The sequence below is a fragment of the Squalius cephalus genome (assembly GCF_949319135.1).
Source record: "Squalius cephalus genome assembly, chromosome: 16".
Lineage (NCBI taxonomy): Eukaryota > Metazoa > Chordata > Actinopteri > Cypriniformes > Leuciscidae > Squalius > Squalius cephalus.
The window spans coordinates 10606986-10632052 of record NC_137137.1 but is presented as its reverse complement, the minus strand read 5'-3'; the positions used below and the strand labels follow the sequence as shown (position 1 = coordinate 10632052).

General features: G+C 37.5%; 1 protein-coding gene across 2 annotated transcripts in view; it reads left to right on the top strand.

The window, feature by feature from the left end:
- Positions 1-24758, top strand: part of rgl1 (ral guanine nucleotide dissociation stimulator-like 1) — a 28452-nt gene extending 3694 nt beyond the window's left edge. Inside the window, exons 1-18 of one of the 2 annotated variants that reach the window (XM_079896402.1) lie at positions 8951-9193; positions 12483-12593; positions 14514-14722; positions 16792-16866; positions 17169-17362; positions 17486-17610; positions 17701-17916; positions 18291-18394; positions 19122-19206; positions 19382-19471; positions 19614-19700; positions 19914-19946; positions 20049-20170; positions 20263-20352; positions 20929-21109; positions 21198-21449; positions 22299-22413; positions 22550-24758. In XM_079896402.1, the coding sequence (XP_079752528.1) occupies positions 9149-9193; positions 12483-12593; positions 14514-14722; positions 16792-16866; positions 17169-17362; positions 17486-17610; positions 17701-17916; positions 18291-18394; positions 19122-19206; positions 19382-19471; positions 19614-19700; positions 19914-19946; positions 20049-20170; positions 20263-20352; positions 20929-21109; positions 21198-21449; positions 22299-22413; positions 22550-22737 (2322 nt within the window). In that variant the 5' untranslated portion in view covers positions 8951-9148 and the 3' untranslated portion in view covers positions 22738-24758. Of the gene's footprint in view, positions 1-8950; positions 9194-12482; positions 12594-14513; positions 14723-16791; positions 16867-17168; positions 17363-17485; positions 17611-17700; positions 17917-18290; positions 18395-19121; positions 19207-19381; positions 19472-19613; positions 19701-19913; positions 19947-20048; positions 20171-20262; positions 20353-20928; positions 21110-21197; positions 21450-22298; positions 22414-22549 lie in introns of those variants that run through there. The other variant, XM_079896401.1, reaches the window with a different exon arrangement.
- Positions 24759-25067: the final 309 nt, after the last annotated feature.

The following is a 25067-nucleotide window of genomic DNA, read 5'->3' as shown; positions in this document are numbered from 1 at the left end:
TAAGTTGTGCAACTGGTAACAAGAAAGCACAAGGCCTAGAGCTTACATAAGTGATCTTGTCATGAATGATGGTTCGTGCTCCAGCAGAGATGTGGTGCTCATGTGGGAGATGCAGGTTCCAATCTGGAAATCTTATGTTTCAATCCAATTACCTCTCTCTCACATTGATCATTTATTGTTCTCACCCTGCTGTCTCCAAATGCATAAATCAGGGCATAACAATATGGTTGACTTACTGGGGCTGCTTTGAGACTAATCATTTTACATTAATTTACATACAATTCAAATGCAAACTTAAACATTTGCTTTTCTGTTATGCATTTAACATTATTGTTATAAATTCTTCATAAAATATGTTGCAAAGATATATTTCTAGCAAATACCCTTTCAAAAGTTTAAGGTTGGTAAGACTTATGCTCAGCTAGGCTGTATTTAAATACCATAAAAACAGTAATATTATACAACTGAAAATAACTGTTTTGCATTTTAAAATGTAATTTATTCCTGTGATTGCAAAACTGAATTTTCAGCAGCCATTATTCCAGTCATCAGTGTCACATGATCCTTCAGAAACTATTCTAATGTGATTTTTTTTTAATTGCAGTGTAAATAGAGCTTTTCCTAATATGACATGCTCTTTAGATGTTGTAGTATTATAATGGATAGCACTCACCATAGATTTGTAAGTTTGCATGACTGCACTATTGAACATTTGGTTCAATGAGTATGACAATGGAACAAGTTAATAAAGCTGATAATATGACTGCTGTCACCCTCAGTCTGACATGACACCTCAGGCTGAAGTCCGAAGGGAAATCACTCAACTGTGGCAGAAAATGTATAATCCATGTGTTTAGAGCAAGGGATTATGGGTACATCGGTGTGTGCAAATGTGTGTATCGTAAGGGAGCATAATGTGTGTGTGTTAGAGGTACGGTAAAGATATTGTGCTTGAGTGTATGTGCCTATAAACTCTCATTCTGGGAGGTCTGTGAATCATCTTAGCTGTGGTAGGACAGGTGTGGAACCATTCAGGTCACTACAGCAGTTAAACAAACACACACAGCCCTCACACAGCAAAAAAGAAAAAAACAACAACTCCCTCCTCCTTCCTACAGCCCCCCATTCATTCCCTCTTTCCTGATCCGTGTCATGTGGCCTGGCTTACTGCCCCCTCTGTCAGAGAGGCAGCAGAAGGAAAAAGAAGGGATGGATGGAGGGGGTTGAGACTCAAGCAGACAAGGTCAGGCCCAGTGATGTTCACTGGCTAAGTTATTTAACTCTCTGATCAGCAAACACACTCCTGACAGACTGAATCAGCAGAATCGCTGTCAGATAGACTGTCTGAGAGAGCTAGACAGTGACAGACAGGTTATCTGTCTGTCTATCTGTTTGTTTGTTTGTCTGTTGTGGCAGATGGTTTTGCCAACGTGGGGGCCCAAACCAGACTGACCACACTGGCTAATTAAAGCTTATTAGCTCTAGGTCAGAGGAGAAGATTAACGACACGCTGCAAACAACTGGCCACCACATTAGTCATTAAAGAATGCCATCCAGGATTATTCCTGTTTTTCACCAATCCGAGAATATAAAACCCATACTTTAATGATTATAATAATCTTAATGTCTGTCACAGATATCACAGATACTGTCAGGTTCTGTTATTATGATACACACACGACAAACCTCTGAAAAAAACAGATTTTTTTGTTCATCTGAAGGGACTCTTGAGTAGTTAAGGTGTAGTATGCACAATAGGCTATGTGTTGTTGTATAATTTTTTTGGTGAATGGCTATTAATTAAAAACCAGACGACCCAGATGTGTCACATTTATGTAGAAAAAAATGATAAAAACAGGATTGATAGAAAACACTGCTGGTAAATGACGGAGAAGGTTGCATCACACTGAATAAGAGAGAATGCGAACTAACAAAAGGGAGGGTGACATATTTCTTGGATACAATGTAAAACACTCAAATTACCATTGGAGCATAAATGTATTGTTTATTCTTTTCTCTTGTTGTAGTTGCTACTTGTTAACTCTGAGCAGATTAGCAGAATCGTGTCACACTGCCCTCTACTGGGCATGTAAAACAAAAATATTGAAGTAGGCTACATAAACACACACACACACACACACACACACACTGTTCTCTCCTTTTCTCACACACATGCGCCATTCTGGAATGACAGTTTCTGGGAAGCGTGTTTTTACGAGAGTCCTTCAAAGTTCCAGCTGTTTGAGGACGCTAAGATTTGTTTTTACCACATATTTCACAATGACAGAGTTTCCACTGTGGCATATTTTGCTGATGGTGCTCAGTGGGGAAGATGCTGCTCTCTTCTTTGTTTTGTTTCATTTTCTTTCATCTGAAAACCCCAGGAGCTACTCATGGACTTTCAGTTCTTCATTCATCTCTGTTAGTTGATTACAGTAATGCAAGGTGGAAAAGACAACAGCTCATTCAAAAAACAGAAAACAGAAGAAATTAGTAAAAAAAATCAAATAAAACAAATGCTTTGTTTTGTTTGTAATGGAGTAACGTTACTAGCATAGCCTACTGTAGTAGCGTAAGCAATAAACAAACAGCCGTGACTTATTCACGATACAGCAGCCTCTCATACCTTATTGCTTTTCTCAAATGGTTACCGCAAAATACAAATATTAAAGCCGAAAAAGATGAATTTATGCAACTTTCATGAAGTAAAATCACTAAAAGGCTTCCTTCCGCTGGAAAAAATAGTCCCTGACCGTAAACAGCAACAGAAGTTAACTAACGTTACATTATTTCGCCAATAGATGGCGGCAAAGACTGTCTTTATAAGTGAGTCAGTTCGTAGAGAAGACTTTTTTATTGATAGGACTCAAACCTATGACTCAAACTTGTGATCACGGAGAAGGAATACGCAACTGACAGATGACTATAGGCACGGGAAAACTTAACACCCTTAAGTTAGCTGTTAACTGTTAAGAGGACAAGATATCGCAGCGGACATTCAAACGTTTTTTTTTTTTTTTTTTAATGAATATAGGACTGACCTGAAGGAAAATGCTATGTCAACTGTAAATGCAGGTACACTTGCTTACTCGATCTCTCACAATACTCTAATATAGCTTCAATGAACAATATCAATGTTTGATACAACAAACATGTTTAAGCTGATAAGAGTGGTTGCTGTGTAGTGATACATAGAACCGTTGGGTGAAGCGGTCATAGCCGTGTTTTATCATGAATAAAACACTGCTATTGACCAATCAGAATAAAGGATTGGAACTAACCGTTTTATAATATTTTTACAAAACAGACAGTAGCCTACGCATTAAGACGATATAAGCTACTTTGTTGTGGCAACCTCTTTGCATGTTTAATTCAGCAACTTTAGCATAACAAATAGTTATTTTGCATTTTTAAAACTCATTGTGAGTTTAATTAAGCATTTTTAATTCATCATGCTGAAAATGCAAGGTCAGATGGTGTGGAGTGCATTGCATTATGGGTTACAGTATTCCATGCAGTGTGCTTTGGCTGTTAACTGCACGTTTTGTTAAATGTTATATGTCATTTGCAGGTCATATGGGTATTCGATGCATGTGCATAGACTGTAAAAGTGCATGTGAGGAAATTTGCGTACTTCGAAAAGTGCACATAGTCAGAGAATGTCTAATATGAATATGCCCGTAGACGGGCTCTGACATAGTGCAGAAAGAGTTGTATGCCAGGAAGTGTAGTGTAGTTTGTTTGGGATGAATATGATTTAAATAAAATAATACTTTTATTCAACAAGGATGCATTAAATGGATCAAATGTGACAGTAAAGTCATTTTTAATGTTACAAAAGATTTGTATTTCAAATAAATTATGTTCTTTTGAACTTTCTATTCACCAAAGAATCCTGAATTATTATTTTTTTATCGGTTTCCAAAAAATATATAAAACTGTTTTCAACATTGATATTAGTAGGAAATGTTTAATGAGCACCAAAAGACTGAAGACTTAAGTGGCTGCGGAACATTACGCTTTGCCATCACAAGAATAAAATTACATTTTAAAATAAATATAAAATAGAAGACAGTTATAAAATTGTATAAAATTACACATTTTGTATGTATTTTTGATCAAATAAATACAACATAAAGCATTTAATATATATATATATGTATATGCTTTTACAAACACATGCAGTGATTTCTGTTGCATAGACTGTGTTGATTTCTGGTGAAGTTGATAAAAGCAAGCTGCATAATGAAAATGATGATCACATGGTGTTGTGACAACAAGGGATTGCAGATTCTTGAGAACTGTGAATCACAGATTAAGGTTAATCTTGAGATTTTTATCAGACTTCACCGCTGCAAATAACAACAAAGAACTTGTGTTGGCTGGCACGTCATAACACAGAGAGATACGCTACCATTGAAGGTCTCCTCCCAGCGCCCTCTAGCTCCAGCTCTCTCTGCCTGCGTCAGCTCAGCTCAGCTTATAACTCTTCTGGTGACGCTAGTGCAACACAGCAGTCCAAAATCTGACCGTAAATCTCCCTATACATACACAGAACGGGCTACGGCTGCATTTTCTTCATCCCTCAGGTTTTTGCGAGTGCCTTTGGCAGTGTAGACATGATAACTGGCCCGTCAGTCAGGTACAATGACGACGGGCACATAGAGTTGGGAGGCTGCAGGCAGGAAGTGGGAGATTTCCTGGAATGTGTGTTTTTTCCCCCCACAGTGGTGCAATAACAGTGCTCTCGTTACTCATGTCGATGTGCTCCATAGCTTCACAGGCCTTGTGTGTGTGTGTGTGTTTACGTGTGTGAGTCCACCACAGGAGGAGAGACTGACTGGAGACTGTGATTGTACTCCAGGGAGGTTTAGACTTGGTATGTCTCTATTGGTGTCGACAGGACAGATATCCTCAGCCTCCCCATTGGGGTCTAAACATGCCCCCTAAGATTCCCTTTAAGCCTGTTTCCAAAGCCCACCCCCCATGCCTCCCCACCTGAAACTAAACACCAGGAAAACACAAATGAAACATTTTGTGTCAAGAAGAGTGTATAGATTGGTCAATTAAAATGATAGTTCTCACAGAAATGAAAACTATACATACCATCATTTACTCACCCTCGTTTTACCAAAACTGAATGATTTTTTCACAGAGCACAGATGGGGTTGTTAGGCTGGATGTTCATGCTGCTCTTTTCCACTCAATGAAAGTGAATGGTAAAAAGGGCCTGTTACGCTTCAAACAAGACAAAAGTACCATAATAGAGGTCCATCACATAAAAAACAAATGATGCTGATGTCAAATCTGGTGTGAGATGTATTGACACACCTAAATTTACTTAAAACACACTACTCACACACTAGTTTATTTAATTTTGTATTATTTAATCTTATTTATTTATACGTGTACATATACTAAATAACATTTTCACATTTTCGTTTCTTAGAAAATCATTTAACAGATAAAAATATAAAAAAATAAAAAAATCAAGGGGAATAAATGATGATAAAATTTTAATTTTGCCAAACCATTGCTTAAACAGGTTGCAGATTAGTGATCGATCAATTTTTCAATAACCACCTCCTAAATTTTTACTAAGTTCCCACACCTTTTATGTAATCAAATGATATAGTGTGTTTCCTTTAGAGATTGGCATCACTATGTAGTGGTGTTGTGCTTTTATTTCATATAGATACACATCTCTATCTATTCCCTAGGGCTATAGTTGTGTATGAGATCAGAGGTGTGTGTGTGTGTGTGTGTGTGTGTGTGTGTGTGTGTGTGTGTGTGTGTGTGTGTGTGTGTGTGTGTGTGTGTGTGTGTGTGTGTGTGTGTGTGTGTGTGTGTGTGTGTGTGTGTGTGTGTGTGTGTGTTTGTGTGTGTGTGTGTGTATGTGTGTGTGTGTGTGTGTGTGTGTGTGCGTGTGTGTGTGCGTCAGCCGGGTCCGGCCCAAGCGCCTGCCATTTGTCAGGCCTTGTTGTTGTGCACTGCAATGACATCACTCCCTTTTGAGAGCAAACAGCTGTCCCTTGAGGGGGGCCAAAAGGTCACAACCTCTCCCACTGCTCCTCCACGCTTCCCAGAACCCCCGAGGAACAGCCGAGCAGAGGACACCCAGTCAGACCGGCCTGGGAACTGGAGCAGATCCCAGAGAATGAGGGTTTCCCCTCTGAAGCCCCCACTGCCCTCGCTGACCAGCCTTCTCTGACCTGAACACGAGGGGGTCTCTGCTTATACACACTTCACTTTATTGAATTTGTTGTGACTGTAGACAGCCAATGGTGCATGGAGGTGAGGGTGAGTTAGTGTGGTTTGAGGGAGTCGTGTGATAGGTTGTCAGGTTTCTCCCGTGGTTACTTGCACGCACTTTTACTAATACAATCTTGGTCCTGCTTTCCAGAACATTAACCACGGTCTAGGGCTGCATCCGAAAGCTTAAAAATGCTGCCTTCTGAGAATGCATTCCAAGGTAGGAAGGCATCAGGGCAGGTCCGAATCCAATGTTAGCTTCACTTCCTGTCTCCTGAGATACCTAGTTCGATTTTTGAATGCAGCAGATGTATGACAGTTTGTGTATAAATTGACCAACGGTTTCCACTTTTTTTGTAATTTCTAGTGAGAAATTACAATTGTAATTTTCTAGTAATCACCAAAAATCTCTCTTTTTTTGCTGTAGATCATTAAACCGTTATGTTGCCTCAGAAGTCTATCCGAAATCAGTTTCATGAAGTCCCTTCATGTGCAAACGCTGCCTGCAAAGTCATTAAAGCAGCGAGGCAACAAGTCAGGTGCCTACATTTTTGGATGCAGACTCCGTCTAGGATATTTAACACCGGGAATGACTATAGCGCTTGACTAAATTCCATGTCAGTGGAAATTATTGATTATTTGCTCTTGGACTAGACTTTTTTTATTTGGAGGGTGCCTTCTGAAGCAACCTTTAAAAGTACCATATAAAACTAAAGTGAATTATTTATCGTTATTGACTTTTTAAGTAGATTCTTCTAACATGGGGGGGGGGGGGGGGTAGTTCTGATGTTCTGAGCTTTCCAGCTTTTTGTAAAATATAATTTTATCTAAATTGTATGTATACATTTTCTTAATTGATTTGAACTGTTCCATCAACTCCAAATAAATCAGAAGACATAGGACAAAAAAAACAAAATGCAAACTTTAGGAAAAAATAGCTAACTGGCCAATTGAGATGCATAGAAAAAATTAAAAATATATATTAATCTAGTATAATATCTGTTAGTGTTTTACTAGTTAGGTTACTTCTAAAACATTTATAATTCTTAGTAAAAGTTAATTATTAATACATATCAAAAGTTGTATCTGTTAATATTATTTAATGGACCTGAACTAACAATGAACAGTTGGATTTTTATTAGTGTTACAAAGATTTATAATACTGTTGTTCATTGTTAGGTCATTTTAGTTAATGCATTAACTAATGTTAACTAATGCAACCATATTTTTCATATGCACCTCTACACTCAAAATCAAGCCCATGATCGTACTGTTATTCTTTTAGTTTGAATATCCTCTGCTGAATGGCTAAATAGAATAGTCAATCTAATATAAACTTTAAATGTTTGTGATGGAGCAAGATTGCCTGTAAAATGTGTTTAGCTTTGAGGAAGTACTTCTTGAATCTGTCTTCATAAAACTAGCCCTTGACATTTATGATCTCACCACTGGCCTTGTTAAGATAGAACTGAAGGACAAAGAACATTGAACAGCTTTCTATTGTGCTCCCCACTGTGGCTGCTTGAATGATCACACTGATTCTTTATGGCAAAGCTTACATGTATAGCTAGACGTATGAGAACCCAAGTGTGTCTGTGTGTGTGTGTTAAGGCCCACATGACACCTGCTAATTTCATCCAGGTTCCTGCGATAATACAAATGAAAATCCAGATGTCCTGCACATAAGGGATCTAGACAATACAGCGTCAGCCTTCCTCATATTGTCTCTGAGTTAGAGCTGTAACCATTATAGACAGTGAGGGGGACAGATCCCTCCCTCTCCTCAGTCATTAAAAATGGTTCCCTCAATATTTGATATTCCTGGTGCTGCTTTGCCGCACCTCATTACTCTCCACTTTGGTGTTGTTGGGATGTTTTTAGGCTGTTCTGTCTCACCGGTCTAACAGTGCTTGATTGATTGATATGGCTATAGTCAAATCAAAGAAAGTGGGCTTTACTGTACACAGAAGCCAAATATGAATTATAGCTTGATGCTTCCGTTTTAACAGGGAAAGAGAGCAAGGTATTGTAACATAACAACATAAATATAACAACTGTTTTTCAATAGTAGTAATATTAAATGACTGACAGTAATATAGTGAAAGCCTACTCAACTTTTTATTTGTCAAATTTTGCCGTTTTTAATTAAAAAAGTTTATAAAAATACCATTACACCAACCACAAAAAAGAAGATCCAATCCCATCAGAAACATCCCATCTTGCCATTTGAAAGATTAAAAAATATTTCACCTTTCATTACAATAGCATGATAATTATTATCATTTTCTTTAGTAACTACAGTCATGAGGCCTTTTAATGAATTGTTCACCTAAAATTCCACCATGCAATAATTGGCCTGCATGGCACTGACTTTTGACCTTTTGGGAGTTTGACAGCTGCATTCATTCACCATCCATTATATGAAAAACCGTAATACGATTTTGGTGCCACATGAAGGTGAATAGATGAAGACAGATTTGATTAAAAAATTTTGCGTGCACTGTCACATTAACTTCTCTGGCATTTATTTTGTTATTATATACTATATTATTATTGTTATTTTTATTTTATATTATTATATACACAATATTACATAATAATAAAAAGAAATATAAATCAAACGACTAAAGAGGGAGGGAGGGAGAGGGAGCGCAGTGGGCGGAGTTGTGTCATTTACTGAGCGGGGGTGGACGGCAGAGCAGAGGGAGAGAGAGAGAGAGAGCGAGAGAGCGAGAGAGCGAGCACTGGCAGCTTGAGGCTCCATCCGTGACGGACTATGTGTGTGCGCTGAAGGAGGACAATCCACATAGGATAGCTCTGCGTAGCCTACTATACTTGAAAACATTTGACCCTTTCTCTCTGGACTTGGGCTGTGTTCTAATGCCGCTACCGGACGATGAGAGAGGCCCTCACCATGAAATTCGCTTGGAAAGCTAAAATGGTAAGAAGTTGCGTTTGCCTCCTGCCACACTGTTGATTTTGCGGCTTTGAGCTTCTAGAGAGAAAGAGGGGAGAGGGAGAGGGAGAGGGAGAGGGAGAGGGAGGGGGAAAGAGAGCTTGGAGTGGAGGATAAAGAAAGAGTTTGGAGGAGGAGGAGGGCGTGGGGAATACAAATAATGCTTTTAGATTATATTTTACTGCAATACTGTATCGCACTCGTCTGTTTACCACACACGCTGGCTTTGGATCTGATCGGCTCCATGTAGGCGGAGGTTCCCGTTAGTTTCTCACTCTAGAAATACTTCCACTGTTGTGATGAACAGCCTCCGGGCTCTGCAGACGAAAAACAAAGAGGACAGATGGGCTTAAACCCACTTGTTATTGTTGTTATCGGTGAGGGATTGTTTCTCATGGACTTTGGGGTTGTGTTGTTTCTGTTTGCAGGCTAGGGGGTTGAAAACGTCTCTGTTTGTGATGATAACGGTCAGCATCCTTTCATTGTTTGTTTACAGGAGTTTTAGGGACCTAAACAAAGTGCTCAAATGTCCCACGGTCATTCGTTGTAATGCTTTTTTCAGGACTTCAATTATTGTTTATTAAAACACAGAGTCTATTTTATGTGTTATTAGGACAACTTATCTGACCACACAAAGTATCATAGTCTAATATTAACTTTATTCGTATGATTGTTTATCAGAGCACAAAAACAGGCGTATATTTACATATTATGAAGATGCTTTCTATGCATTTCATCAGTTTGTATGTTCCATGGGAGTTTGGAACAGGCATTGCTATAAAAATACATTTAAAACAATAACATATTATATTGGGCAAATATTTATAAAATATGGTTATTAATAAAATAATAATAACAACCCAGTAAAGCAATTTACTAAACAATAGAATAAAATGTAATAAAATTAGGCCTAGCTAGTTGAAATAAACCCGAGAGCTCATAGAGCTCACATCTACTCTGATGTACCACATGTGGTCACAAATACTAGTACTCAGCTTGTTTTATTTCAGAAAAAAAACGATTTTGTTTCCTCATATGTAGTCCCACCCTCTCCAATATCTGCTTGTGCCGCTGAGCTGGCTTTTAAAAGCTGCTTTGGAAAACATTTCATCCAGTACAAAGGAGCAGCACAGTGCATAGACTATGGACTCGGCAGGGTCCGGGCAGCGGGTATGCAGACCTCCTACCATTGTTTTTGAGTGCAAACTGCATGACTCATCCAGCTGAGTGTTTATCTGAACGCACTGTACAGGAAACGGCCCGGAAAATAAAGACAGACTGATCCGCTTCATTCCAGGGACAGTTACTCTTTCAGCTGCATAAATCTGCAGACGTAGTCTGGATGTGCAGCAATAGTGAAAAGACTCAGTAGGCCGATGTTTTAAATGTCAAGGTTGATTACTTTGAAAGTAATGTACAGATATGCTCTTTTAAAACTATTGAAGCATTGTAGAAATACATACACCCATAACTAACTGTTCAAGATTTAAATAAAATTGTCATTGAAAAACCCAGAGCCTTTTTTACTGAGTTGTACTGAGGGTCACAAGAGAGCTGAATACACTTGTTGGACCGATATAGCATGGCTTTGGCTGGATTCACATAGAAATACACGCTTGGCAATAAGGTCTTCTGACTTTCACAGTAATTCCAAGGACAGGTCCATAATTCCATAGTGCAGCCTGACTTTTTTAGACTTCTGGAATCTTTTTGGAAAAAAGTCTAGTCTGGTGATGTCGTTAGTGAAACTGCAATATTTCACACATTCATTTAGGTAATAAATGTTTGTGTGCATTAAGGTTACAGTTTATAAAATATCTAAGCATCTGTGTTCATTCCCACAGTCTCCTAAGTATGCACTGCAAAAACAATTTTCATATAAAAATGTCTTGAAATTGCATAAAAATAGTAAGAATAGTTTTTAGAGAAAATGTCTTAAATGTGAATATTTTTGTCTTGTTCAATTGGCAGTTTTTCACTCGTTTAAAGCATTAATTTTTTTGTCTCCTTTTCTAATTTATTTGCACTCTAAGGACATTTGTCTTTAAAGTGGGCATAAAAGGAACATTTCTAAATGTATGTTATTGACTTGTGAACGATTCATCCATGCATGTTTTTAATTCATTTTAATTCTTTTTAAATAAATGTTATTTTTTTAATTAAAATGTCTTAACTGGATCTTCCAGTGAAACGGCAGACTTATCTCTGCTGATGTATGCAGGACTTCTCCAATCATTTGTCTTCATACAGTAAAAAGTTTCAAAAAGTTGACATACCCCTCGCAGAATCTGCAAATTGTTAATGATTTTATCAAAATAAGAGGGATCATACAAAATGCATGTTATTTTTTATTTAGTCCTGAATAAGATGTTTACAAATAGTCCACAAGACAAAAAAAATAGCTGAATGTATAAAAATGACCCCGTTCAAAAGTTTACACACCCTTGGTTCTTAATACTGTGTCGTTACTTGGATGATCCACGACCTTTTTCTTTGTTTTGTGATGGTTTATGGTTGAGTCCCTTGTTTGTTCTGAGCAGTTAAACTGCAAAATGTTCTTCAGAAAAATCCCTCTTATTTTGCTAAAATAATTAATTTAGCTGATTCTGCAAGGGGTATGTAAACTTTTGAGCACTACTGTAAACCCCAACCCTTCCGTTTCACTCAGATATACATCACAACATGGAAGAAAAGATCTGACTTTAATGGAGATGATAGACACAGAGATATTTTGAATCTGAGAGACGATGCAGGGTTTCATATATCACAGCTCTACTTTATTGTTATTGACTGAAGAGGGCAGAAATGATCGAAATCCTCTGTCTGACTGTTTAATATGAACGTTAAGCTGTGCACAGCCTGAAAGACTCCACTCTGGTCATCACATTATACTGTTTGTATTTGTGTGTGTCTGTCTGAGAAAGCATGAGTGTGTATGTTTATAGACTTCTCTGAGTTTGGTTCTTGAACTCCAAGGCTGGATGAAGAAATCCTTCCCTATTAAGAATCTGTAAAAGCTCTTAGGCTGATTTTTTTAAAACCCCATGCCAGCTCTGATCTCATTTCTTGTCTCTCCCCCTCTCTCTGTGTCTCCTTCCTCCAAATGAGTTATCATTTTCTCTCCTCCACACACACCCCATCATGTCTGTCAGTCTTTTGATACTAAAATTTAAAGCCAGGGTTCCTGTATATGCCGAACTATGACATATTGTTCCCCCGTTTTAGTCCACAGCATTCCAAATGGTGTAACGTTGATTGTTTTCTCCCTCTTCAGAGCTCTGTGCAGGACTGGGGAGAGGAGGTCGAGGAAGGAGCCATATACAACGTGACGCTAAAGCGGGTTCAAATCCAGCAGGCGGCTAACAAAGGCGCAAGATGGCTGGGGGTGAGCGGAGGCCTTTGATCTGAATGCACTTCCACTCTTATTTAAAGAAACACTTCAGCTGCCCATGCTGGGCCGGCCAGACAGTAGGGCATATTAAGGGTGACCATTTAAAGCTTTTTAATGGTTTACGGAAGTATTTTATTTGTGGGGTTCTAGAGCGTTGCAAGAAAACACATGAAACTTTATATAGGGATGTTTGTTTGGTAAAAGCTGGGTTAAAGGGATATTTCACCCAAAAATGAAAATTCTGTCATCACTTATTCACATTCATGTCATTCCAAACCTGTATGACTTGCTTTATTCTACACAAAAGAAGACTGATTTATTTTTAAATGTTTTTCAATCATGTTGTTTTGGACCCCATTGGCTTTCATTGTATGGACAACAACAGTTCTTCAAAATACCTTCTATGTGTTTTCCTCATTGTTATAGCTATTTATCATAGTGACAGGAAAACTTTAAACTCAGTTCTCTGTTGCAAATGTTTTCAACCAAAAATTTGCTTTATGAGCTTCAAGGTTTATTCAACATTGTTATTTTATGAAGCCATGCTGTTATGGCTCCGTTCCGAATTACAGCGGTGAATATGGTATAATCTGTTGCTTTAACCTTGAATAACTTTTTCCATATTGTCAACACCCTTCTGAAAACAAAGCACTTATGAGCTGACGTGATTTCCATAGAGCTTTAGTTTGTTGTAACACAGATGTTTCTACATTGTAAAAAACCAGTTCATTCAATGATGAATCATTTCATAAATATGACATTCATGATAATGCTGATTTCAAAAGAAAGTTCACTTTACAGTAATCATGCTGTAAAAAATTAAATGCAGATTTGATTGATGTTGACGTTAGAGAGGTCACGGGTGCTTAATGTTTGTCCTAGTTTTCACATCATTTGTTTGTCTAAAAGGTTAGTATTCTTATTTTTGTATCATTGAGATACTATTATAGTTTTTATTAATATATTCAGTCAGTTTTTATTTTAATATTTTCTGTTTTCATTTTAATTGTAGTTAAAGTTGTTGTGATTTTGTTTTTTTGTCATTTTTAAATAGTTTAAAAAATATGTCTATAGTTTTTATTAATTTTTATTTCAGTTTTAGTTTAGTTAGTTAGTTTATTAGGTTAACCTAAATTAAAATCAGAAATGTTGCCTTGGCAGCTAGCTGAAATAAAACAAGTTTAAGTTTTATGTATTATTCCAGTTTTAGTTTGAGTTTACATTTAGATTTAGTCATTTAGCAGACGCCTTTGTCCAAAGCGACTTACAAATTAGGACTAAATTAAGCGAGTCATCGTGAAGAGGCAAGAAACAACGCAAGAAGTGCTCAAAATACGAAGTTCAGGCATTGTTCAGAGTAGCATAAGCCCGATAAGAGAGGATTTAAAGGAAAAAGGAGAATTTTTTATTTATTTTTTCCCTGATATTTCCTTGCGGTGATCAGCTTAGCAAGTAGAAATGCCCATCTTGGCGAGGTATTAACTTAAACACAGTCGGTTAAGATCTACAGGAATCCACACAGTCTTGGAAGACATGGAAATATCAGGGAATTTCAGTTAACTATAATAACTATAATATTCACCTTTTTGTGGCCAACTTTTAAATCACATAGGCCTGTTTCTTGTGTGAACCACACAACCATTGTATTTTTCAACTAATGAAGCATTTTTAAAAAGTCTGCCGACTTTCCAGCGTGTCTCAGAGAGGGAGGAGGAGGATTGCTCTGATTAAAAGCAGATTGTAGAGTTTCCTGTTGTAGCGTGCTTGCAGTACCAAGGTCCCATTCTTTGCCCTGTTTATTTCTGCTTTTCTCCCTCTGTTTCTCTGCACGATACTTGGATGCGTGTTTAAGAATTGAACTGATTTTATATTTCTCTCACTGTATTTTTCTCTTCTTTTGCTTTGCTCTCTCAGGCAGAGGGTGACCGCTTGCCCCCAGGTCACACGGTCAGTCAGTTGGAGACGTGTAAGATCAGGAGTATCCGGGCGGGGACACTTGAGCGATTGGTGGAGACACTCCTCACAGCGTTCGGTGATAATGACCTGACTTACACCAGCATCTTCCTCTCCACATACAGGGCCTTCGCCACCACACAGAATGTACTGGAGTTGCTGCTGGACAGGTGTGTACACTTGTGTGCATGTTTATGTGTTCATACACATCATAAATGTTGAGAGAAACCTGAATGCATTCTGACTGGCTGTTTTGAACGCTCACGTTTGCGTACATGCAAGAGCCTTGCGGTGTTCAGCTTAGCAAGTAGAAATGCCCATCTTGGCGAGGTATTAACTTAAACACAGTCGGTTAAGATCTACAGGAATCCAACAGTCTTGGAAGACATGGAAATATCAGGGAATTTCAGGCCTGACAAAATGTCTTGGAAATGAATAAAAAGTTATTGAAGTTTATACAGTCAATACATTTTTTTTTTTTTGGTTTTGTTCAGTTCTAAGTATTTCCTCCATTGAGATTACTTTTTGTGAAAGTGATCTTTATAAAATGATTTTCAAAAAGGACCTATTATGCTTTTTTTTTTTTTACATTTTCAACTTACTTTAATGTGTAGTGTTGCTGTTTGAACATGAAAGTTACAAAGCACAAAGTCACTCCAAAGGGAGTTATTCTCTATATCATTAAGCATTGTTCCTGAACTTCTGAAACGCCTTGATTGCAGTCTTGTATCTTCTACTGGGAACGTACACGCCACAATATTCCTCATTTAAATAATTCCCACCCAAGGCATATGCAAAAAAAAAAAAAAAAGGGGCGAGCCCCGGTTGAGTTGCGTTAGTAGTGTGTAGAAACTTCCAGTTATGGTAAGGGGCGTGACATTTCTGAAACACGCTTGAATCACAACCAATCACAACACACTGGTCCAGCACATTGCGTTTTTCCTAAGGAGGGGTTTTAGAGACCAGGGGCCGTATTCACAAAGCATTTTATCTTACCACTATGAGTACTCCTAAATCGCACTAAAAGATTTTAGCTAGGAGTTTTCTCTTAAAAGTTATTCACAACGCCTTTCAGACCTACTCTTAGTAAAGAAAAATGACAACTCCTAAACTAAGAGTGAGTCTTCGTTGCTATGGATGACGTCATTACTCATGCACGAGCTTGACTGAAGTGACCACCTTGATTGGCTGATGATTGTAACGCGGGAATGATTCCAAACACCTCCCCTACGATGATGAGTGACAGGTGACAGGTCTGAGAATGCGTGCGCTACACAAGTAGTGCGAAGGACGGAAGATGATGAATAACTGAATAAATAGCCTAAATGAATAAAGAGTAAGGCAAAACAAATAGCCTAGTAGCTTAATGAAACATATGGATTGATGCAATATCTTTGCAACATTATTGAATTAATCTGTCACTATGTGCCTCTGCCTACGTTTGCAAAGAGAAGAACATTTTAATTTGATTCACAATGAAACGTTACAATTAGTTTACATGCAATGAGTAGCCTAGTTTTGGTTGTTGTTGGTGGCGTTATTGCATCCCTAGTTATGCCTACAATGCAAAATTGTTCCCTAGCGATTGGAAGCTCCTGTTGCCGCCGCATACGCATTTCAAAACATCGCAACGTGAAATGCCACAAAAAGCGGTTTGTGAATAGGTCTTAGTGAGTTAGGAGTCCTCTCGACTTCTTTTAAGCTGTCCCAGGCTTAGGTGCTACTTTTAGGGCTAAAATCCTTCGTGAATTACTCTTAGTCAAAAAAATTAGGAGTCCTAAAGTTACTAGTGACACGCCCATTATTTTTAGGAGTTGCTCCTAAATTCGCCAGTTAGGAGCTACTTTTAGCCTTAAAATTCTTTGTGAATACGGCCCCAGAACTTAACAGAACGTTACTGACAGACTTTGGAAGAGAGGTGCTGCAACAATGTACATTTTTGAACAATATGTGTTTTTTGAAAATTCAAGCATGAAAACTTCCAAATCAAGAATTTGTAAAAGGGCATTATAGGTCCTCTTTAAAAATGCATATCTAATCATTGCAAATGTCTAGAAAAGTCATGGAAATATCATGGTAATTTATTTGTCTGAAAATGTGGGAATCCTAAATCTATGCATTCATTTTATTTTACTTTCATACCTGATATTTTATACTTTATTTTGGGTTCTTATACAGTGGTTACTCCCTTCACCATTTGTCAGCATGCTCACCAGCTGGTTTCTCTCTTCTTTCACAGGTATGGCAGTTTTGAGGATTGTGAGGGGGAGCGTAACCAGTGTCAGACTGGAGAGAGCAGAGGTGCTGTGAGAACGTGAGTGTCTTCGTCGCGGTTATCTGTGCTGTTGTATCTGCAGTGACTTCCGGGCAGCTCTTGTGTTTGTTGTTTCATTTCCATAGAAGCTTAAAGTAGAGGTCAAACTCTGTGCTATTGTGTGTATGTGAGTTTGGAAGCGATTAGAAATAAAAGGGAACTAATGAATGGTGTTTGGTTGCTGCATGAATCACAGCATTGCATTTAAAGTGTACTATGGAAGATTCCCTCACTAGTTTGCACCATCTGTTTTTTTCTGGATTATACAAACATCTATGTGTTATTTTCCTTTTTTTTCCCAGTGCTTTGGCCTCTATTCTGAGAGCCTGGTTGGATCAGTGTCCAGAGGACTTCCAGGAACCTCCATCATATCCGAGTTTGCATCGTGTGCTGGGTTTCCTGCAGAAGGCCATGCCGGGCTCAGAGCCAATGCGCCGGGCTCAGAGTCTGCTAGAACAATTGCGTGTCCAGGCCAGTCTAGAGAATGAGTCTGAAGGCAAGTCATATCCGGATTAATTATTTTATCCATACCTCTATTGAACTTTATACCTCCTTTGTCTATTCATGTTTGTTCTGTCTTCTTGAGCATACAAAAACGCCTGCTGTCCATTTGTTGCAGGAGGCTTTCAGTACACCAACCCATTCTGCCTTGGGGAAGATGAGGAAGTTGAGATCGATTTGCAAGAGGACTTCTTCTCCTTCGAAGTTGACCTTGTAGCAGAGCAGCTGACCTATATGGATGCGGTGAGCGAGAAAGCTGTATATAGTAATGATGCAAACTTTATTTTGCACATTCTTTGACTCAAGCAATGAAATATTTCCTTTCTTCCACAGCTGCTATTTAAGAGGGTGGTTCCTCATCACTGTTTGGGCTCTATCTGGTCTCAGCGTGATAAAAAGGACGGCAAACAGAGCGCGCCCACCATACGTGCCACCATCACCCAATTTAATGCGGTAACAACGTGTGTGGTCAGCACCATCCTTCGCCAGCGTCAGATACGGCCAAATTTGCGCGCTCGCATTATCCAGCGCTGGATTGACATTGCACAGGTGCACAACACAACACACAGACACACTTGAATGGTCCCAATATAACTTAATGCTCATGTTCAAAGTTTTCAACCTCTGGTTCTTTAGAACTGCAGCACTTTATTGTTGCATGATTTTCTAGCAACACTTTAGATTTCCTGGCAAAGATAAAGCCTGATGGTGATCTGTAATATATTTTTTTGAAAAGGCATTGTGCATTTGGGTGAAGAGTTACACCTAATCTATGTCTTTGTAAGACATAACTGTTTTAGATTAGATCTAGATAAACCAAAGTAGACATAATAATGTCATTTAGCCTCCCAAAAGATTTCTGATAAAGTCTAATTAGGCCCATTTGTAACAGAAAATGTGTAAATATGGATTAACTTTCTCAGGAGTGTCGCATTCGTAAGAACTTCTCGTCTCTGAGAGCCATAGTGTCGGCGCTGCAATCCAACCCCATCTACAGACTGAAGAGAACGTGGGCCTCTGTTGCAAAGTAAGTTCTGTCAATAAACAAGCCTGTCAGTCTTTATTTTTAAACACTATATAGACTGCTAAAATTATTCGTATCCTTTTATTAATATTGGTTATGTTTGCCAGTTACGTTATGGTTTCTAGTTGTGTCTAGATGGATATATACTACCATTTAAAAGTTTGGGATCATTATTATTATTTATTTATTTATTTATTTTAAAGAAATATTTATTCAGCAAGGATGCATTAAAATGATAAAAAATTATAATAAAGACATTCACAATGTTAGAAAAGATTTCAAATTAATGTTCTTCAATCTTTCTCTTCTATCAAAGAGTCCTGAAAAAAGACTGTATCACAATCTGTATCAAACTTCATTAAGTTGCACAGCCATTTTCAACATTGATAATAATAAAAAATGTTTATTGAGCAGCAAATCTGCATATTAGAATGATTTCTGAAGGATCATGTGACACTGAAGACTGGAGTAATGATGCTGAAAATTCAGCTTTGCGTCACAGGAATAAATTACATTTTAAAATATATAAAAATAAAGTAAAATTGTAACTATTTCACTGGTTTAACTGTATTTGATCAAATAAATGCAGCCTTGGTGAACATAAGAATCTTCTTTTTAAAAAAACCAACAAGCCTTACTGATCCCAAACTTTTGAACGGTGTTGTGTATTCTGTTATTAAGAATGACATTCATAATCTCAAATTGTTTGTATTCCGCTATGCTACATTAGAGACAGCATGCAGATGTTTGAAGAGCTTTCCGATATCTTCTCCGACCAGAATAATTACCTTACAAGCCGGGAACTGCTAATGAGGGTGAGCTCACACACTCTTGCCATTTATGTGTTTGTTTATTATGTTTTTAGGCTAATTTGATTATGCTTTTGGCTACCAACAAAAGTGTAAACTCCATTTAACAACAAAATGTAGAAAAATTCTGCCAATTCCTTCTTGGCTTGCTAAAAACTAATGACATCTCTCTGATCTTCAGGAGGGCACCTCAAAATTTGCCAGTCTTGACAGCTGTGCCAAAGACCACCAGAAAAGATCCCAAAAGAGACTGCAGTTGCAGAAAGAGATGGTGAGTTAGTAAAAAAAAGCCCCAAAAGATAGTATGCGTATGTACTTTATTTGAGAGCAAGAGTTAAAGTGTTAAATATTGTGTGTGAAAAAGGTACCATGTTAGCTTGAGGCTGACAAAAAAAAACATATATTGTTTCCAGGGTGCCATGCAGGGGACGATCCCATACCTGGGTACGTTTCTCACCGATCTGACCATGCTTGATACAGCACTGCCTGACCAAGCGGAGGTGAGTCAGCTGTTCATCCACCAGTAAAAGAAAACCTCATAAAGAATTATCTCTGGTGTTATTATTGACCTAGCATTCCCAGACCACTAAGGTATTCATTACCAAGGTTTATTTGACCTTCTTTTGGATTGTTTCACAAGCACTGTAATCAAAAATTTCATGAGTAAAATCATGTGGAGAATCTGGACTAAAGTTTCTTTCTGTGCTTCACAGGGAGGGCTGATTAATTTCGAAAAGCGGCGCAGAGTAAGTACAACATTCCTTGTTATTTGGTCTTTATTATAGTCAAAACATCTGTTGAATCCCTTAGGTCTGTGGGAATGTTGAACAAAATCTCTCTCTTTACAGGAGTTTGAAGTGATCGCTCAGATTAAGCTCCTGCAGTCTGCGTGCAACAGTTACTGTCTGACCCCTGACCCTTCGTTTCTGCGCTGGTTTAAAAGTCAGCCTCAGCATTCAGAAGAGGAGAGGTACACACTTTTTTTTTTTCTCTCTCTCTCTCTCTTTTTTTCATAAATGTAAGTCTCATTGCTAATATTGGTCACTCATGTTTGTCACTCAGTTATGCGCTGTCGTGTGAAGTCGAAAGATTGGGAGACAACAGCCCAACGTCACCAAAACCCCGCAAGAGTATGGTGAAGAGATTGAGCCTGTGAGTGACCTAAAACCAAAATTTTAATATCTGAATCAATCAAGCTTTATACTTAAAAAAAACGTGCCTATAAGTGACAGTAAAGACTTTTACATTGTTACAAAAGATTTCTATTTCAAACGAATGCTGTTTCTTTTAACTTTATGTCCTAAAGAATTCTGGAAAAAAATGTATCACGGTTTCCACAAAAAAATTAAGCAGCACAACTGTTTTCAGCATTGATGATGATAATAACATGAAATATGTTTTTTAAAACACCAAATCAGCATATTAGAATGATTTCTGAAGGATCATGTGACACTGAAGACTGGAGTAATGATGCTGAAAATTCAGCTTTGCCATCACAGGAATAAATTGTATTTTAAAATATATTAAAACAGTTATTTTAAATAGTAATAATATTTAACAATACTACTGTTTTTACTGTATTTTTAATCAAATAAATGCAGCCTAAGAGGCTTCTTTCAAAAACATTGAAAATCTTACTGACCCCAAACTTTTCAACAGCAGTGCATATTGAAAGAGGAAGACTTTATGTATATCATTTCTCTTTTTTTGTCCTTCCAACCTCTCTAGACTCTTCTTAGGACCTGATGCCACAAACACGAGCTCTCCTGTGAGAGAGAGTCCTCGGTCGCCTCCTACTGGCAGCTCTGGGGAGAGCATGGACTCAGTCAGTGTGTCTTCCAGTGACTCTAGTCCCTCAGAGAGTGAAGGCATGACACCCACGCACTCTATAGACACTCATCTTAAGAAGGTACAAACATCCTAAATCATGGCAAAATCCTTGAAACACTGTTGTATTAAATGAAAGTATTAAACAGACATCTATTTGGTTACAATAGCTGTCCGAGTCTTCCTCTTGCACCTCATTGCACTCCATGGACACCTCCTCCTCTACAGCCAGTGCTTCCATATCTATGGCCTCCCCAACCTTGCCCGGGCCCCCCTGCAACCATCGGCGCTCCATGTCACTGACGCCCATGACTCCCACATCACCCACTTTTCCACCCGCCTATAACACACAAGCTCAGGATGCATGCATCATCCGAGTAAGCCTCGAACAGGGAAACGGCAACCTCTACAAGAGTATCATGGTTAGTGATGAATAACATTCATCTACTTTATCAGTGTGTGCAATCTATTCTTGCTTATATTAAAAGTATATTTGACCATTGGTCAAATATAGTACGATTAGTTACTGATTGATTACCTACTTGCTCTGCAGTTTAAGAGCCATTTTATATTTAATTATATTAAAAGACATTTTAATTATTATTGTTAATTAGTGTAAAAAAATAAAATACATTAGTTTTCAAGTTGTGGTCTGGGGTCTAGGCAAATATTATGAGATTAACTGTGATTATTTTATTCTTTTCATTTTTAGCAGAAAGAAATAAACAAATCTATATATTGTTTTTTGGAAAAATTATATATATATATATATATATATATATATATATATATATATATATATATATATATATTTCTAAGTGTTCATCTCTCCCTTACAATGTACATAAGTTCAAAGTGCTTTAGAATTATTTAAATTCAACAGGTAATAAATATAAAAAATATATAAAAATATCATTTTTATTAATTGATAAATTTATTAATTTATAAAAGGTTTATACATTCAACATTAATAGTTGGGGAGGGAATTAACACTGTCAACTTACAAATAATTTTTTTCAGATAATAATTTGATAATTTATTTTAGCTTTAGTAATTCAGTGCGAATATATCAATTCAGCAAACAATATATCAAACCACAGGCTGTTTTTTTTATATCTCACTTACTGTTGTTATTACACAGTATAAATGGGTTTTTATATTTGAAAATATATAGCCGTTTTTACAATAAAGGACACAAATGGATCATCATTCTTGGCTGCAAATAGCACTAAGTTCATAGTTGTAAAACAAATGATTGTTTCTCCATGCAGCTGACCAGTCAAGACAAAACTCCAGCGGTGATCTCTCGAGCCATGGCCAAACACAACCTGGAGGGTGAGCAGGCTGCCGACTACGAGCTGGTGCAGGTCATCTCTGAGGAGAGAGGTACAACATTAAAACTTGTGGATCTTGTGTGTCTCACACATTTTGAAATCTTAGTGCTCTAATATTTCATCTATTTAAGCTTGTTATGATGGAATGCCCGCATCACGTTTGCAATCTTTTTTCTTTTTTTCTCCAGAGTTGGTCATCCCTGACAACGCCAACGTGTTTTACGCCATGAGCACGTCTGCGAACTTTGACTTCCTGTTGCGTCTGCGTGGTTCTGAGGGGAGGCCGGTTCAGCTGCGCAGTCGCTGCAGCTCCACGTTACCACGCACGCAGCAACGCTCCAGTCTGTCACTCAGGCTCAGCAAGGTCACGCTGTGACCCTGAGTGGGCATCATAAAAAGACTATAGTGGGTGGAGAACTAGAAAATGGGCTTTTATAAACTATTGCAAGGCAAGTTTGTTGACTTCAAAACATGTCAGAACTGATTTAGGCATCTCAAGTTCTTCAATTCTGCCTTTTGAAATAAAAGGCTTATCACATAGTAGCATGTGCCTCCATTTTCCCATCTGGCTCACATGTAAAGAGACACATCCCACCCTCCCTATTGCTGGATATTTTGCACATGTGCAGGACAGTCTCCTGCTCCTCGTCAGTATTTGCTTAAGAGCACATCTCTTCCCAGCCATGAGGCCTACACAACTTCCTCTGAGACGAACGAAAGAAGCCGTGGGAAGAGAAATCAAATGACAGCCGTGTTGCCTTTATCAACGGTAATGATGGAACTCTTGCGTCAGTATTGAAGATGATCTGCAGTAGCTGTGATGTCATCATCGTCATCAACGTGTCCTCCTTCTGTCCCCTTGTGCACTGTGTGGACAATGTGGACTGCATCCCTAGACTTAAAGTGCTTAGACTGGCTCACTAAGAATCCTGGCACAGCAAAGCAATTGCATTTACTTTCTATCTTTAAGGCCAGCCTTGAGAAAGAACAACCGTTTCCTCTAGATATCACAATATATAGGTATCTATGATGAAACAAGGTGTATGAAGGCTGAAACCTCATGACTTTCTCTGCCTATTCTAAGCATTTTATCTCTATTTCTGTGTTTCTCATATTGTGAGCTGTGTGACGAATGCAAAAATGTGCATTCTGATTGGTTCCTGCTTGGTTTTATCAAGTCTGCGGTTTCCTTTCACGAATGGATCAATGTTGTGTCTTCAAGGTGTGTTGACACCACACCAATAGAATGGGTTTCTGTTTGGAAACCTGGATTGAGCTGCCTTCCTCACTGATACAGTGGCACTTGCTATGGAGTTGGTGGAGTCAATAGGTGTTTGTACTGAAAAGAGCGCTTGGTCCACTTCTTGTAGCTTTCCTGTCTTCTGTCTTCAAGCAATGCTATATTAATGATATACGTTTCTGTTTCTTTTTTATACGTATGTTTTTGTAAGAGATGAATAAATATCCATGATATCTATGAAAAAAGGATTTTGGAAGTTTTAAAAGATTTGTTAACTAAAAGAGAAAATGTAAAAAAGCTGTGAAAAATGAGTGTGTGATTGTAAAGTGAGCATTAAAACAAGTCAGACATTTCCATCAACCAGCACAATAATGTGCAACATTTTCCAGAGGATCTGTGCACACGGTGAATACAAAAACATGTCTTACACTAAAAATGTTTTTTTTACACTCCGGCATTTTAACACCTAATGGTTTCAATAGTTTGGTTTCAAAAGGCTTGCAGATTTTTTTGCCTTAACTTTGTTCTTTCTAATTCAACCTTTTAATCTGGTATGTAATGCATGTTAGTTGGCCCTGACTCCTGGTAATACGTCAACAGATGTATTATAGAATGTGCCAAATTTTGCCTTTTGTTCTCACAGTTATTGAAAGACACTTATTTTTGTTACATTGAACACGTAAGACTTTGATGACACTAACAGTTTAAACAAGGAAAAAAAACTAGTGTTTTAACAGTAGTGGGGCAGCAGTGTTTGTGTTTTGATTCATTTGTCTTGGTTCAAATTTATTCAGCACTTGTGAGTTTTCTCACATTTTTATTTTGAATATTTCTTCACTACCAAAGAATTGTCTATCTACAGCGAGTCAGTGAATAAATTATTATCATTATGATTTTTGTAATTTGAATATTACTTTTCATGAATTAAATGGAGACTCTCTAAAAAGTACTGTGGACGTTGACTGAATTTGACTTTGCTTGCTTCACACATAAAATATCATAATAAGAAAGATATGATTCATGTATTCGAAATGTTTTGTTTTGTAATTCTCATTTCCATTATCTGCTTCAGTATTGTTATATTGTTAACTAAAACTAATACTATTAAAAATCGTTTTCTGTAATTGAAATGAAATAAAATATTAAATGAAAAACTTACAAACTTGAATATAAATTAGAAATGTTGCCTTGGCAACAATCTGAAATAAGATTAGGTTGAAGTACAAGTTTTTTTACTTAAAAACATTAAATCTATATAGAAATATATTTTATAATTAATACAAAATAATGACAAAAGCACCTAACAAAATTACTAAAACAAAATTAAAATTGAAATATAAAAATAAAAGCTAAATGAAAACACTACACTGGGGGAAAAATGATCAATAAGTTGTAACAACATGTTTTTACACTGCTTTAACTCATTAAAATAAGTTAAGCAATTTTCAACTTTTTATGTTATAAGA